General features: G+C 35.3%; 1 protein-coding gene and 1 long non-coding RNA gene across 6 annotated transcripts in view; both read left to right on the top strand.

Annotated features, from left to right (window-relative positions):
• Positions 1 to 17,298, top strand: part of AP3B1 (adaptor related protein complex 3 subunit beta 1) — a 161,988-nt gene that overhangs the window by 95,615 nt on the left and 49,075 nt on the right. For 4 of the 5 annotated variants that reach the window (XM_040579493.1, XM_040579495.1, XM_040579492.1 and 1 more), the window contains exons 19-22: positions 1,079 to 1,235; positions 3,973 to 4,141; positions 11,896 to 11,968; positions 12,808 to 12,914. In XM_040579493.1, the coding sequence (XP_040435427.1) occupies positions 1,079 to 1,235; positions 3,973 to 4,141; positions 11,896 to 11,968; positions 12,808 to 12,914 (506 nt within the window). The remainder of the gene's footprint in view (positions 1 to 1,078; positions 1,236 to 3,972; positions 4,142 to 11,895; positions 11,969 to 12,807; positions 12,915 to 17,298) is intronic. The other variant, XM_040579494.1, reaches the window with a different exon arrangement.
• LOC121080987 lies at positions 4,544 to 9,324 on the top strand. The gene is made up of 2 exons (XR_005825553.1): positions 4,544 to 6,177; positions 9,242 to 9,324. It is a non-coding gene; the product is annotated as an uncharacterized LOC121080987 (long non-coding RNA).

The following is a 17,298-nucleotide window of genomic DNA, read 5'->3' as shown; positions in this document are numbered from 1 at the left end:
AGTAGTGAGAGTTTGTAACTGTTTTAAACTAAAGGCACGTAACTTTTTGCAGGAATAGTGTCCATATGCTTGGTTGTTGAGAACTGTAAGTTTTGAGCGTCTTTTAGAATTCATTGCTGGTGAAGTACTATTTTGACAGCGTGTGCTGCTCTGCTGAGAAATGGCCAAACTTGTTTAACTGTGTAGTCTTTCATGGTGTTTATTCAGTAAATTGTGTTATAGTCTTGTTCTCAAGTTCTACCTGACATTTTCTATTTATTGTAAAGGGGGTGATGATGGAGTAGGTAACTGACAGCTGCCTATCAGGGTCAGTGAGCAAAGGTTCTTTTGACCAGTTTCCTGCTTAATGCCAGATAGACAGTTCTGCAAGACAGGTGTTTCAGTAGATGTTAATATAGTTCACATGTACCGTTAGCATTAGAGATTTAAAGGAGTTACCAGTATCTAGTTGAATGGAGGAGGAGCACCTTAAAATCTGAATATGGAGCTTCTTCCCTCTTGTTCCTAAACTGAGGAAATATGCAGAAGTGCTTAAGAATTATATCACTGAAATTAATGATCTCTGAAGAAAGAAAAGAACATATTCACTGCAGATATTTGAATATTTGGTAACTATATGATTAATTAGAAGATTAATAATTTGTTTAAATCAGTGATGAAATCATCATTGTTATCAGTATTCAAAAACAGATTATCTAATTAAGCAATTGGTTGAAAAGATAATCTTGCAATTAAGTGAATGTAGAGATTAGAGAATTTGAGGTCTTCTCCACCTCCTGATAGGGTTATGTAATTCTGAAGAATCCACATGAAATTGATTTATTATTGGGCTTTCCAGTTTGATAAAGTATAATACTGTAGGCTGAAGAGGACAGGTCTTTAAACAAAAAAATTTTGTGAACATTAGGAGAAAGTGATTTTCTTGCCTGTTTTTGACACAGGGTAAATAATGCTAAAGCTTGCAATTGGATCTTAAAATACTAAAACATTGTTTTATTTACAACAAACTTGCATTCCTAAAATACTAATTATGTAAGATATTTAGAAAAACTTGTGTAAGAGTTGTTTTTACTTTTAGAGAGCGAGTCTGGCAGTGAAAGTGAGAAGGAAGATAAAGAGGAAACCAGCAGTGATGAGAGTAGTGGGAGTTATTCTTCCAGTGAAGAATCAAGTAACAGTGAATCAGACAGCAAAGAAAGTACTGCAAAGAAAACATCTAGAGCTGCTGCTGAAAGGTAAGTATATACTTGTATGTTTTTGTATGTATGGTTTTAATTTTTCGTGATGCTAGCTGTTAAAGTACTCTTCCTATAAACAGTTTGCTGACCATTTAATTAGGCTTTTTTTGGCATGTATTGGCCAAGGAGTGATATCTCCTGTTTCAGGGCATGCTAGTAATACTCGGTGTATGAACTGGATTCATATTTTCATTAGTCAGACTACTCTTATATTTGGAATTAATTTCTGACTTCAGTAAAATCTTGGGTGGCTTTCTGAAAATTGATGTAACCTTGGGAGGCTGAATAAGTGATCAAAGAGTTGTGTGAAACACTTAATTACCTTTTGCAGCAATTTTGCTGAGAGTTAAAATTAAGTCCTTCAACACTTTGCCATTATGTAACTAAGACAATTGATTTTTCTAAATAATGTTATATTAAAAAGATTATGATCCAAGTATTAGAGGCAAGGGCTGTGAAGGGAAACGGTCATAAGATATTTAAGTGTTAGTGCTTTTTAAGATTGCCCATTATCAACAGCATTATCATGTATTAAAGTATCATTAAAATGTTGAGTAATTGGGGCTAATACCTTGGATTGTATGAATCTGTTTCTTCCACTGCTGTCAGCAAGTGGCCTCTGCAGACATGGTCACCCTTTACTCTGTAGTCTGCTGCCAGCTCACTTGATGAGTTTGCAGCTCAGCTCAGTCGTGGCTGACAGCGCTGATTGGGGCACAGTACGCACTCTGCTCCTTTTATTACAGACAGTAATTAAAGCAGCTCGCCTTGCCACTTCCATAACAAACACAGCATAATGCCCTAATTATGACTTTATTAATTTAAGTCAGGATTTAATGATTTTAAAAGTGATTTATATTGTTTTTCCTGTTCAGAACAAATGAAATCTGTAGGTTAAATTAATACAGGCTTTTCATCATCGCAAAGTTGAAAAGCTAGTTACCAGTAAATTCTTTTCATTAGAACAACATCTGAAATTTTAAGCAATAAGGTAAACAGTGATTACCCATCAAAACTGGCTGATGTACAACAAAGCAACATTTTTAATCTTCAAATCCAGTTCTAAAGTTAAGAGAAAGATAAATTCTTGAAAAACAACCTACTTCATTTATAATGGGTTCACTATAACTTATTTGTTGATCCAACTACAACTTCTGTTCAATGGCAATGAAGGAAATATAGATAATTGTCAGTACCTGTGTTACACATCATAAAAAAGAAACTTTAACAGTATATGCTACTGAATTTTTATGTTTAGCTCATTGACCTCAAACAGGTTTTTAAATGCTGTCATGTAGAAACATAATTTTGATGGTACCTACTTTTTCACCATGATTTTAACAATCAGATATGCTACATTAGACTCTTTTTGTGAAGTGTACTTTTGTTTCATTTTTAACTTTGCAAGCTTCAAGTTTGCTGCTTTCAGAAAAAATGCTTTTGACTAAAATGAGGGGGTTGTGATTTCCACTTCAGTTACATGGGTAGACATTATTAGCATGGCTTAAATGTTAATGTTGATTTTTAATAATTTTTATTAAATTTAATTCAGCAGTTCAGTCCTGGGAAGTTCTTGGGAGGAGGAAGGCATAGCCCTAATTATTTTCCTACCTCTCAAGTTAGATTTTTCAATTCCTCTTCTCTGTATTTTTCCCTTCTAAAAGCTTTGCTATCTCAAAACAGTAATGCAGCATAGTGCATTCTTTTGTACTGCTCCTAAAGCTAAGCAAAAATGTGTAACAACTTAATTTGAGTCCCAAGGGACTCTTAATAGTTAAGTGGTCTGGTTTTTTTTAATTATTGCTGACCTTGTTACCCTTCAAGCACTTTAGTAACCAATTTATTGTCTTGGGGAGGAAGCTGAATCAGGTGGTGTATGAAGCACCTGATTGTTCCTGGATCTGCAGGCAACCATTTTATACTTCCCAGAGTGTGGTTTTCATATGCAGTAGTAGTTTATCTGCTCCATGATAACTATTCAAAAACAATTTTAATTTCCTGTGATATTTCTAGGTAGTAACTCCCCCCAAGACGAAAGGGTAATCTACTAATTGATTAGTAGTATTATTAGAAGTGAACAACACAGATTTTAATATTTAGTAGCTAATAGAGCAACATAATCCAACATTGCCAGGGTGAACAGAGCATTCCTGTATGAAGAACAGCATCTCTGTAAGGTACTCAGTATGACCAAAAATGTCAGAACGCCATAGTTCTTGCGTATAAACTCTTTAATGGGTTGAAATATTTGTAGATTCTAGGTGGTTTGATTTAGAAGAATTAATGAAGGAATTAATTTAATGCATTCATTCTTTTTTTTTAAAGCAAATTACTTTGGAAAAAACATCTCACAACCCATCAAGATTCTGTTAATCATAGGTGGAATAGTCTGACAATGTCTTTATATAAAAGGGTATCTGGACTTCTTTCTGAAATGTCACAAGTTTGATGCATGCAAATAATATTTTTAGTATTTAATATGTTCACATTTCTGTTTGGCTGTTTTGCTGTTTTAGATTATATGTGATCATTTATCATGTAATGTGATAGAACAATTTTTTGTACCCCTATAATAAGCTACTACTTCTGCCATATTAGCTGAGGTTTTTATCATGAAGAAATACTGTCTTAAAACTCATTTAATAAAATTTTGAAATGCTAACATAGGATATTGCCTAAGCAGATTTCTTTGGTGGTTTTACATGTCTCAAAAAAAATTTTTTTTAATATGTAGTGATTCAGAGGACATTAAAGTAAAGGGGATCTCCAAAAAGAGAAGCACATCCAGTTCCTCTGATACAGACTCCACTTCATCGAAAGAAAGTTCTTCAGATTCGAAGTCAGAATCAGACTCCAAAAGTGACTTTGTGTCTGGAAAATCTATAAGTGCTATCTCCAGTAAGGTAAAATGTTTTTTTAAAAAAAAATCGCTATGGAGTGTGGGGAATATTGATCTAACCATCTATACTTGTGTCTTTCTGTGGGAAATGGAGATGGGAAGTGGTTTTATAGATATCTAAAAACCCAGAATTTCTGCAAAAGATTTTTGACCTTTCGTAAAAAGACCAATCCAAAAGTAGTTTGATAGTTTAAGCATGTAAGAATATTTTATAAAGGAAAGCATATTTTGGTTTTACTTCTGTTTTATTTTTACTCCAGATGGATGAAGAATAAGAGAACCTAATTATTTTTTAAAGTTACTGTTGAACTGGTGAAAGCGTTGTACACGGCTGGTTCAAAAAATGGGATGATTCTTGTATTAAAATGGGATCTTAAAGCTTAACTACTACAGGACCTGGGTTTGACAGGAAGCAAAACCAAGAAACAAATGTTAATACGTTGTTTCTTAAGAGTTTGAAGTAGACCCCCTAGCTTTGTTTTAAGATCTTTTAAAATTGAGAACAGTGCAGCTAACGCATGTGTACTTGAGGTGTATACATAGATTAGTAGAATTAATATTCATAATGAGTAATGAACTTCTGCTGTCTATGTTTGATAGGGATAAAGCTTGTAAAGGGTTCCCTTCAAATTGTATTTGCTTGCTTACAACATTTACAAAGTAGCAAACTTTCAAATACATCTTTGGATTTGGAAATGCGTGAACATGCAGAAATGTTCAACAGAGGCATTCATGTGTGAGGTTTTAATTGCTACCTTAGTAAAGAAAAAGAAATTCAAAGTTCATTATACTCAATCTAGCATTATAGAGCTAAAGGTACTAACATGAATTGGTTTCTGTTTCTCTACTTACCTTCTATTAGAAAAATAAATGAATGAGGAACTTTATGCTAAATCCATTATGGTAGAAGAGTAAAAGAATTTCTGAAATTTTGAAACTTTTTTTTGTTATCGCATACTTTCAGTGCATTTCTTTATATATATTTTATGACAAAAAATTGAAAGGGTAGGATTGTAACTCAGAAGTTTCCATTTTAATACTGATGTGTGGTTTTGAAAATGAAGTGATGCTCCAATGAATTTTAAATCAAGGCAAGAAATTTTGGTCAGGACTTCTTTGTAGATTGCATTTGATGCAATTGTGGAAGCTGGTGGACAGGTGTAGTTGGAATAGTTCAAAAGGAAGGTTGTAATGTTTCGGTGTGCATTTCCTTTAATTGAGGAGGTAAGGCTATTTCTCTGAATCTTGAACTTATGTTGTACATGGTCTTTGTTTTGTAACTCTATAGGTTCCACCTAGGAATTCTGAGTTGTAACCTTAGCTTTTCATCTGTTCGCTTCTTCTGTGAAGTAGAACAAAAGATGAAGTGAGACTGTAGCATCTGAGAAATGAAAGTGTGTTTCTGCCCAAATGCCACACTGAGTAACGCATCTATGTCAGTTTTTTCTGGTAGAGAAGCCACACTGGATCTTTCCAAAAAGTGGTAGCACAACAAATGTAACATAAATCTTCTCATAATAAACTCCTTTGACACTAGATGGGACATGAATTAATTCTAACAGTTTGCAGCTTCTCATATGAGCACAGTATTTTTTCACCAGAAGGTAATAAGTACTCTGGCCTGCTTAGTTCTGAGCAGCCACTGCAAAACCATATTCAAACAATACTGTTTTCTCTCTGCTGCATTTAGTAGTGTTTTCTCTTTGCTGCATTCATCCATTTTTCTCAGGATGTCAGTGCCATTGTTCATTATTTCTTTCACTACAGTTACCTGCTGTTCTGGTTCTTTCACAGGATATGTGAGGACTACTAGCATAAAGCAGCTTTTTCTATTTTAAAACAGCAGTTGAGAATGCGTGAGGTCAAATGTACTGAATAATATGAGAACCGGAGTGTCCAGGAAGCTTGGGATTGGTTTGTTGAAGTCAAGGGAAAATTGTCAAGCCTTTGGATTTTAAGAGAAGAGAAAGAGCATTGCAGTAGTCCTGAGGTCTTACTTGACTAAGAAGCACCTGCAAAGAAATGGGTTAGCAACAAAAAGTATTTATAACCAGTTGATAGAAGACTTGATCAGAGTCACAGGGTAGACCTGAAAAACTGGAAAGCTTTTAAACATAACAAAAAATATTAAAACCAATAGCAGTGGGTTTATATGCATGGCAGCAGGAGATTATTGAAAAGACAGCCTAGAGCTCAGTAGGCAAAAGCTAAATGTCTGTTACTTAAGTTCTTTTCCACTAAGAAATTAGCACATTTAATGTAAGGGCAACAAGCTATGGCTGATGGACTGTAAACAGCAATGGTCATGTGTCAAGGGGGCAGGGGGAAGTTAATTTAACGCTCCTGAACACGGAGGGCTGTTTCAGTATACTGTATTAATCTGTAGGACCATGAAGTTAGGTTCCATTTAAACTGTGCTGGATGCCTGCATTTATACTTGAGGTGTTTCTGATACTTGATTGTATGCTAAAGTAGAATTGGATGAAGGGGTCGGTGGGGAAATCACAGGTACTTTGTGTCAAAGGTGACTTGACCACCAGTGTTTTGTGTCAAAGATGACTACAGTGCTAACTAGCTTAATAGATTATATTTTTTTTTGAAGAGAGAAATGTTTTGAGCCCTGTGATGACAAGTGGAGCTAACTGATGGATTGAGCTAGCTAATTGATGATAACTTAGATAAGCCCTTTCAAGCTAGCAAGAAAAGCAATTGTGAACAAACTTTAAAGAACATTGTAGGTGAAGTCTTGTGTAAAGCCCTTGTTTCGAGATGCATTTTACAAGAACCTCCCATGTTTATTTTATTTCCAGGAAAATCTTGAATTTTTTCTACTTCCTACCGGACTTCTTTTCAAGCCACCCAGGAAGCAGATAGTTTCAGCCAGGCTCTCAGAAATGCATGTTTTTATTCTGATAGATTTTATTAGAAAAGCCATTGCTTATATTACTCTGATACAGAGTATTCTTAATTTGGTTAGCTTATATGGGGAGATGATTCATTAGGATTTCCTTTACTTTTAAATCAAACTGAAAAGGTTTTCTGAAACACCAGTTGATAAGAGGAGTAGTTAGTAGGCTCTATTTTTGTAGTTTCTCAGTTTACCACATATTGTGAACTATGTTACATAGCTGATGTTTTGGGTGGTGTTTACTGAATGTATGATTGTTGGGTACCATTGCCATTTTCAGCAGTATTTTCATAATGAAAAAGGTTTGATTACACTCAGACGGGAGCTTAATTTGTGCATATATCCATGCATTTACTAGCATTAAACAGGTTACAGAAGCATCAGAATATTTTTCCTGAGTATGTTATTATTGCTTTCATATCCTTTCTCTTGAAGAATCATGTAGAAAAATCTGTTATGTTCACTGTAATTGAGCTGCAGTGAATAGAAAAGTCACTGTCTTGTACTGCAGTGTTTTATATCATTTTGAAATATGGATAGTTTGAGGTGTTCAGATACATATTATACTGTAAGCATAAATACTGTAGTGCTGAAATGCAGATTTGAGGATGATGCATGTATAAGTAGGTGTCTCTACAGTGAGATTTTAAAATCAGCTACTGTTGGCCTCCTTATACAAGTATAATACAGTCACTCAGCTGTTAAAAACCTGATCCACTATTTAAAAAATATACAAAAACAAATTGTCTATCTTTCTGCCTGATCTCTTTTCAAGTGCTAACACAATGGAAACAGTGGGTGATCTGTCAATGCGTTTGGATTGTCAGTGATGATTTTGTGTAAATATTGGGAGGATAAGAAATAAAATTCGCACAGCAAAATATGATTTCATCTGCCTTTTCTCTGCAGTTCCGTGGCTCATGCTGCGGTGTGAAATTCTCATTTTACACACTTTGCAGGCGGAGCACATGAATTATGCATTGAGCAAGAGAAATCTCCTGCTTCAAGTCCTATATGCATTTACCAGGTTCTATCTCTATTACCAAGATGAATTGCAAATGGAGAAATGTTTGATGGAATATAGCTTAACTTCTTTGTTTAGTATTCTGCTTTTCTCATAGTGGGCTGTCTTGGTAGGAAACTGTTTGGGTTATATTGTAGATTTAGTTTTAAGAAAAAAGATGAAATATTATGTTACAGAGAAATGCCAGACACGTCAGAGACTTTTTATTCTCTTGATTTGGAATGCAAAGCTTTTTCCATTCAATAGAAATATCTATTGGTAGTGTTTGTTGCAGTCATTGGCTATTTATTATTCTTAGAAAGCCAATCAATTTTCTTTTCTTGGAAAAACCAAATTAAAAAATAATCTTTCTAATAGGCAAGACCCATGTAAATAAATTTCTTTGGTGTTTTGTACAAATTGCACACAATATATATATTTGCATATATAGAAATACATATGCATATGAAAATATTTGTGTGTTTAAGTGCGTATATTTAGCATGCATTTACACATATATAAGTAGCTGAGTATTTAATTAAGCTTGACACACTTGACTGAAGTAGAAAATAAGACGTGATCATACTTTAACATTAGCTTTATCTTGATTTAGTTAGCTTCTGATTTTACATTTCCCAGATGGTAGACTTGTTTTGAGGGCGGGTTGTTGGTTTGTTTTTTGGTTTTGGGGTTTTGTTGAGGTTTTGGGGAGGTGGGAGAGAGGGGGTTGCATTTTTTGTTTTCTTTAGGTTTTTTACAATAAACTGGTGTACTTAAGTACAGCATTCTGATACACTGTGCAGTGGGAGTTTTTCTTACTGTGCATTACATTGATGTAATGATTCTGCACATGTCTTAGGTTAGGACCATTTTATTTTATTTCAAAGTATAAAAAATAAATTCTTCTGAAATATTTTTTTCCCCATTTTTAAAAATGAGTTACATAGTAGATTCAAAATACCAGTGTAGAAATGCATTTTATCTTATAAAATTACATACCAAGCTTTGTGATATGTACTTAGGAAGTACTTTGGAACAGCAAAATAAATAACAGAAAAAAACCAAACAAGCATACTATTGGTGTTGTTTGTGATACAGAATGTCCTTTCTTAATTGTCTTCAGTAAACAGATTAACAGCAAGAGGATTTCTTGGCTCTGACTAAAAAAATTTTTTTTTAACATCTTGACCTAGCAATTGTGAAGTGGCACGAAGTGCATTGGCAGAAGTGAAGCACGCTCAAAATTCTCATCCTTGTGCTATAGCCTCTCACATGGGTGAGCCACTTTTTATAGACTTCAATTGGCTGCATAATAAAAGGGAATGAAGAAATCCCATCTCTACTGGAATGATTAGCAAACATAGAACTCTAGCTAAAAATAAACTTGATCCTTAATCATAGTTGAAGTTTTGTATCTTATGGAGAATCTGGGTAGTGAGTGAAGGAGTTTGGAAACTGAGAGTTTTTTCAAAAATATATATTTACATGTTATTTAACTCTGTTCCCTTTTACTATGTTCTAGTGTCTGAAGAGTTCGTAGTTTAGCAAAAAAGTTGTGGTAAATAGTTTATAGCAAAAGTGCTGCAGATAACAGCAAAACTCCTGATTCTGGGCTAAATACTCAACAAATGGTGCTATAAAAAAACGTAGAATTTATTAAAAGAATTGTCATTAAATTGTTTCTCTGGCATTTCATAGACTGAGGAATTCATGTAGAACCTGTAGCTTATGATGTATATTATTTATCCTTATTTCACAGATTTAAAACTAAAAATAGCCAAAAGAAGCGTAATGATTTGCCAGTAATCACACTGGAAGAGAAAAATGAAATCTGATAGTTGTGACCGCATGATAGAATGGAACTCAAGAGAGCAGGTTCTGCAGCAGCATCCCTCACTAATTCTGGAGAAGGCATATAAGGAGTCAAGTAACATTAGCATCATTTTAAAGGTGTTTTGTAATATTTCAGATAAGTCAGCAATAGTAGAACATTAAAATACCGTAGTGATAAGAACCATTGAAGTGTGTTGACTTTAAAACAATTTTAAAATTAGTGGCTTCTCTGTCCACAAGATTCTTCTCCCAGAATATCTAAAGCACCTCTGTAATGGTCACGCAAGTGACTATTGTCTGTTTGAGCCACTGGTTTGTTGGAAGAAAACAATGAGCTGTGTCATTTTGGCTCAGGTCAACCTGATAGGCATGAATATCAGCAGCTTCAAATAGCAAGAACGTGAGCTAGTTTCTTCCACATTCTTTAGAGGGAACCCTGAAATTTCTCCCAAAATTGGAAAAAATAGACTCAGCATTATTGTTAGTTTGCAGTGACTGTATGAGACTGAGAGACTAGAGGAAAGGGAATGCACCTTTTGAAAAAAGAAGTCATTTTACTCTATGGTAATAGTCAAAGAAAGTGATTCTAGCTTCTGAGTGTCTGAGAGGACTCCAAGCTCCTGTAGGAATGTGTATCCTGAGACTCTGAATAGGCTCTGATAGCTTGCAGTAAGTGCTTAAGAAATGGAGGCCTGGGTGGGCATATGGTGTTCTGCTGGTTTATGTAGACCTGTGCATTTATCGGAAAAGGCAAAAGATTTATGTATGTATATGCGTTTGGCTGTCATGTGCTCTTGTTGAAGAGGACACTGGTAAACTAGAAGGTTCACAGAAGTGTGACTCCTGGAAAGACTACATTTAAATGACTTGCAATAGCTTGGGTAGTGAGCAATGTCTTAAAGACTAAAGGTAGTTGACAAATTCTCTGAAAGAATGACAAAGCCACCTGCCTGGTGAGTGACCTAGGGAGAGCAAAGCCAGAAGAGGTTCTTCAGCCAATCCAGATGAAGGATGCTTAGGAATGGGTAAGAATAGCATAATGGCAAGCTGTCTGATAAGCATCCAATGGTTAACATGTCCACGTTCTGGCTATACCCAAAAGATCAATCCTTTTAACTAAATCACCCTATTGGGAGTCCATATTGCGCTAAATTCTGTTCTGAATCATCACTGTATAGACGTGTTCTGTAGGTATGACCAACACTCACTCTCATTAGATTTGTTTAGAACAGGGGTCCTCAGTCCGGCCCCCGGTATTTACAGAACCCCCCTGCCAGGGGTTGGGGGGGGGGAAACCAAGCAGCCGCAGATGACTGCCTGCTGCTGCATCCATGCGCCGCCCCCCTGGTTAAAAAGTTTGAGGACCCCTGCTTTAGAACTTTTTATTTAGCCATATTGAGAAAACTTTTGTTGAAAAATTCTGTTTGCCAAGTCACTGAGATTATTACTGCTATACTCTTTTCTTAAGTACTGCCAATCCTTATTATTAGTACTCATTTTGATGCTTAAAACCAAAACTTCTTTTGTGACAAAGATCAACTTGTTATTATTTGTCTAGCAATTAAGTAAAATTCTAGTAGATTATGGGGCGGGATTCCATACTCCTAGATAAGTGCAAATAACACTGCTTTCTTACTGCATTATTTTTGTCCTGTTTTTTATGTTAGTACCCAAGTCTTTTGTCTTCAAAAAAATATTTTTCTGTCTCTGTTTTTAATGGTGTCAACAGAAGTGACTGATCTGTCACCAAAGCGTTTCTTTAACTAGCAGCTATAATTAATATTAAACAGGAACGTGGGCTTCAGAGGAGTAAATGTAACTGAAATGTGGAGTTTAGGTTCAGCTTACCTGTACAAAGAAATCTTTCTCACTAGGTGAATTTTCTGAACACCAGCCCTGAACATGGATAAAATTTTCTTTCACACCAGAGAAAATACACTTTCCTTTATAAAAGCGTTAAAGATTTTTCTTTTGCTGATATGGTAAAAGATAAAATATTCCTCTATTTTGACAGAAAGAAGAAACAACAGTGCAAGATAGAAAAGCTCCAAATAAACAAGACGTGTTTCTCTTAGATTTAGATGATTGTAAGTATCTTGATATTTTTTTGCCTTATTTTATGCCTTATTTTTTCCATGGCATAAATTCAGTTCAGTTAATTCAATGTATTTTAAATGTCTGAAACATAGATTCTGTTCATTTATCTTACCAGCTTCCTGACAAAATAAAATTGCTTAGATGATCAACTTATTTTTAAACACAGTTATTACAACATGTGATTTTGTTTGATTTAGAACTGAGAAATTGTTTCAAAATTTAAAATGTATTGATAGGTAAAACATCTATTTTAAGAATTTTTGTATATCTGGACTTGGTTTCTGTTAAAGGGGGCATTTTTTCTTAGGTGCTGGTGGATGTTGTACTCTGCAACTTGTGAACCAATTATGGTACTGTAATAAGATACGAAAACTCACAGTTCTGAAAAACAGTGAAATGTAACCCTTGGAAGGGTAGGGCAAAGCTGGCACTGCTGTTGGGCTATGCTCTGTAGCGCTGTTCTTCAAGTTTACTTCTATAGGTGCAACACATTAGAATCATATTAATATGTACTTCACCCATAACTTGTAAATGAAAATGTGCTGCATAATATGGATCACACTGAAAGATAAAATAGAGAAAAAAATGGGAAAGGAGGACAAAGTAGCTGTGTTTTGATATACACCAGTTTTACTTACATTTTCATTGTTTATTTTGAGTATTGGGGCTATATGTCTGAAAAATAATCTTCTGCTATTAAGAAACATATACAATGATAATTAGATCAAGATGTAAAAACCTTTTTACACATCATAAAAACAGCTCGTTGTCCTTCCCAGTGTTTTAAATGTTTTTTAAGTTAAGTATCAATTGCCTTTTTTAATTCTAGTCTGTCCTGTGACAACTCCTATGGCAGTTCCTGCAGCAGCTCTGTTGTCCCCAAGCTTAACAGCAGACCTAGAGGGATTAAGTCTGTCAAGTTCATCGGTCATTGATGTAAGTAGCCTTTAAGAAGTGGTGTGGATGGGTATATGGGGGTGGATGTGTGTCTTATAATTAAGCATTTCACATGTTTTTGAGGTAATCATTGAAGTGATTTTTTTTTTTAAGTTCTTTCACCTATAGAAGTCTTGTATGAAATTCTGGTTTACATGCAATTCTGGCAGCTTTTTTGAATCTGTAATAATTACATTCTGAAACATGGAGAAAAGTATGAATATTACATGTCTAAGAAGGATGCCTTCAAGGATTTTTAACCTTCTCTTTCAATCTGTCTTTTTGTCTGCCTCAGGGGAACTTAAATTCACAAATTAAGTATCCAAACTATACAAATACTGCAAATCATCTAGTTGCTACACTATCAAAAATAAACCACAAGAAAATCACATACCTGTTATTTCTCAGCCTGTTTGTTTACCATATATGCCTCCAATTATGACATTCTGCTACTTGGAAGTCATTTTTCATGAGTATACGAAGCATAGCCCTTGGGTGCAAATAAAAAGGGTATAGATTTACAATCAGTGGTGTATCAGTATGTGTCATGATTCATTCTGTTAGTGCTTTCTGCTTTGTAGCACTTTCCATTAGGGAATCTCAAAACTATAAGTATAATTAAGGTTAGCAAAGTCATGGAGGTAGAGGTCATTCCTTTGTTGGGGGAAAGGATAGTAGTTTGTTGTGTTCTTCTTTAGCAGTTGGGGGGGTTTAGTTATTTTGTTCGTCCAGTTTAAATATGCAATCTAATGAGGAATTGCAACAGGAGAACATAGGGTACTTACCCTTAGGAAAGTGGATGGGAGTGGCCAGAAAAAATATTAGAGGCACAGGCATTTTTTAAGCTAGACTTGTTTCTAATGAGGGTGGTATATAGAACCTACACTGCAACTTTGATAATTGCTAGTAAAGTACTTCCTGCTGGATTTGGAAGCGATGCATTTGCAAAATCAAATACTTAATACATAAAGGAGCTGCATGAATGATTTGACTCAAGAAATAAAAGATCCTAGCTGATGATTCAGTTTCATGTTTACAGGATTTAAAATTTGGTGTTGAAAAGGTAGACTTTCAGATAATAATATTGAATATTAGCCTTATCAAAGAAAATTGTGATACCATTTAAATTTCAAGCAGAGCAGTAACAATCTGTGGACATGCAGTCACCTTACCTGGTGCATAGTCGCTCATGTGTCACACAGTCTGAAAATGCCAGAAATTCTCTTCCATGTTATTTTTGCAGTGCAATATGCAGCATTAGGCGGCGAGCCTGAGTTTGAGTACAACTGTGATGTTACTCCTGTGATTTTAATGCCATGATTGCTTCTTTACCATCCTTTATGGCTTTAACAGCTCAAAACACAGGCAATCATCTGTTTTCCTGGCTCTGGATTAGCTTAAGAATGACTGGTGTCTTTGGTTTACTTCAGATTTATAATCTTTGAGGGTAAATTAAAGATAGCAGTCAGTAATGTTGGATACTTGAGAACATTGCTTCTGTTTGCCACTGTCTTTAGTCCTTTCATAATCTACAGTACATAAATACATATTCCACTCCTACATTTATGCTTGCTTTCCTCATGATTGCCACTGTTAATTTTCTAAATTGCTTCTCCCCATTCTTCAGAAAGTAGCTACAATGAAATAGAAGTATTAGGTAGAAAGAGCTAGAAAGTGTAGGTTAAACAGCAAAAGAATTTCTGCGTGAAAGGGTTGAGCCTGCAAAATGCCTCTTTCTTGGTACCACTGAGTTCCTGGTAAAACATGCGACCAGCAAAGAAGCTGGAACGTTTCCTTGTACTGTCTGCTTTGGAAACAACCCACATCACATAAGAACTAATTGTTGCTGCCTGGATAATGATTACATGTTATGGGCTGTATTTTATTTTCAGATCTACGCTCAACTCTCATTGCTGTTGGTAATTATTGCTGATGTACATGAGGTCCTTTGCTGAGTTTTGTGCACCAGGAACCAACAGAAATGAAATGCTAAGGTTAAAAATTGTTCTTCCAAATGATATCCATATATTGTAAAAAGTCTTGCATGCAAGTAGTTAAACAAGTGTTGTCGCATGTTGTTGAGCACCTTCAGGTAATTTTCTGGAAATGAAAGTAAAAACCCAGCTTTTAAGACTTCACGTGGCAATGTCCCTCTTAAAATAGTATTTTGATTTTAATCTGTGATTACTAATTCTAAAAATAAGGAAGATAGTTGTCAAACTTCTTTCTTCTTTCAGTGGGAGAGAAAATGAATTTAACTGTAGGGCACATGCCAAACTCACAGTGAGAAATTAATTTATTACTAGGCAATGGAGAGCATGGAGTAAAAATAGATAAGTACAGTATATGACCCTAATATCAAAGAAATGTAGCAGCCACTTATCTTGGAATATGTCAGGCAGTCTTATTATTCAAATCATTCAGCACTGTAATTGGATAGAGCTTTTAGAAAACTTGTAACTCCAAATTCATAGCTGATGAACATTATAGAAAGCATAAATACAAGAATAGTTTTACAGTAATGGTGTGGGTCTCTTTAAACACACAAACCCAAGATATCCTTGAGTAGAAACTGCAGTGCACAACCTGATGCTTTGTCCTGCAGCTCATTTGTTTTTATGATTCATGTTTACATATAGCATATTTCCCCCTTGTATAAATGCACACACACATATTATATAGTTTGTTGCAGGAAACCCAAACTTCTCTGGAAATTTATGGGTAACTTTCTTCAAACTGGATGCAATATATTGTAAATCGTTGTGCGTGCTTCTGCCCTAGTACATGTAGTCCATCCGTAGGTGGCTCAAACAAACCAGGTAACTGAGGTCACCAGCAGCTACTATGAGGCTTTTCAGGGTGTGTACACAAGAGAAGTCAGATTTAAGTGGTTGGGGAAACTGCATGTGGAGTCAATTGAGTTTTAGATGGATACTTTTGTAGGCTTGAAAGATATTTGAAGTTGTGATGCCAATGAAAAACAGGTGAGAGGAAGCTGCAAGCTGTCAGTGTGAAGTGGTTATTTGAAAACACTAGAAATGGGTGTTGTCCCGTAAAGGGAGGTGATGAGGTGAGAGAAGAGGGAATGGAAAGCAAAACTCATGTATGACGTAAGGACAAGGGAGGGTTATAACCTGCTGCAAGAAATACTATTTTGAGCAGGAATGGTGAGAGGAGGAAGTGGAGAGCTGTGGTATCTGGGAGAAGCCAAAGAGGGGAGTAATCTGTTCCTACAATCACACAAGAAAAAAAGCTGAACCACCTGTTCTTTTCTCATTAGAATTTTAGATGGTAAAAATGTACAAGCAACTACTCTTCTACATGTGTAGAGCCCTGAGTATGCTGCATATGGTAGTTAACTGATAAAAATTACACATACTTTTAAACACAAAATCAGTGAGAGAAAATACTGCTTTGGTAGCATGAAATTTGTTGATTTAGAGCAATGTTATTGCGAGGGAGAATTGACAGCTGAATGCGAGCTCTGATGGTAGCAGCAGTTGGATAGGGCAAAAAGTGTGGAAGTGTGGGCTGGGTTGGGTAGGATTTGAGGGGAGAAGATTGTTTCCCCTACCCCAAATAAAGGATAATTCAGGGGAAAAGTCAAGAGTGTAAGAGAAGTTCATGATAAAAGCATGTAGCAAATGAGGGAAAGACTTGCATTGTAGTGAGGAGGTACTTACAAAAATATTTGATGCAACAATTCATTGTTTCCATTAATTATTGTTTATATGGGATTATGGTATAATTGTAGAAGTGGTACTGCTTTACTTAGGTTTTATTTGGCATGTTCAGTATCTTCATAGTATTTATTACCAATTATGTGTTTTTATTGTTCCCTACTACTCGAAGTTCCCCAGAAACTGTTTAGGAAAGGAGGAATAAATCATTGTATTTTCTGTCGCATGTCTTCTACAGAACTCCTGACTGAGATCTACTTTGAGAACTTCTTTAGAGTGGTGATGCATAGAGCAGAAATAATAGCTTTTGACAAAAGTCAAGGTCGAGTTGCAGACCTGTCAAACTAGGTGATAAATACATTTAATTTCAAATTAAGCACACTTACAGAATACTTGAGGAGTAGTAAACATTAACTCCCTCAATATTCAACTGGAGATATTTTCAGAACAGGAGAAAACCTTAAATGGTATTTTAATTTTAAAGTTGTGGAGGTAGTCTGTACAAGGGAAAACTTTCTTACCATTTAGGTTGCTTTGTCCCTTTAGGTTGTTTCTGATTCCACTGTAGCAAGTGTTAAGAGTGACTCTGAAGTATATTCTTCTCCTGTGTGAAGGACCTCTTCTTAGAAGTACCGGGAATGCAAGGATTGCAATAATGGATTATATCATGGCTCTAGTGTGGTCTACAGTTTGCAGGAAAGGTT

Source organism: Falco naumanni, chromosome Z, assembly GCF_017639655.2.
Source record: "Falco naumanni isolate bFalNau1 chromosome Z, bFalNau1.pat, whole genome shotgun sequence".
Taxonomy (NCBI): domain Eukaryota; kingdom Metazoa; phylum Chordata; class Aves; order Falconiformes; family Falconidae; genus Falco; species Falco naumanni.
Note: the sequence above shows the minus strand (reverse complement) of the source record. Positions and strands in the feature narration are given on the sequence as shown.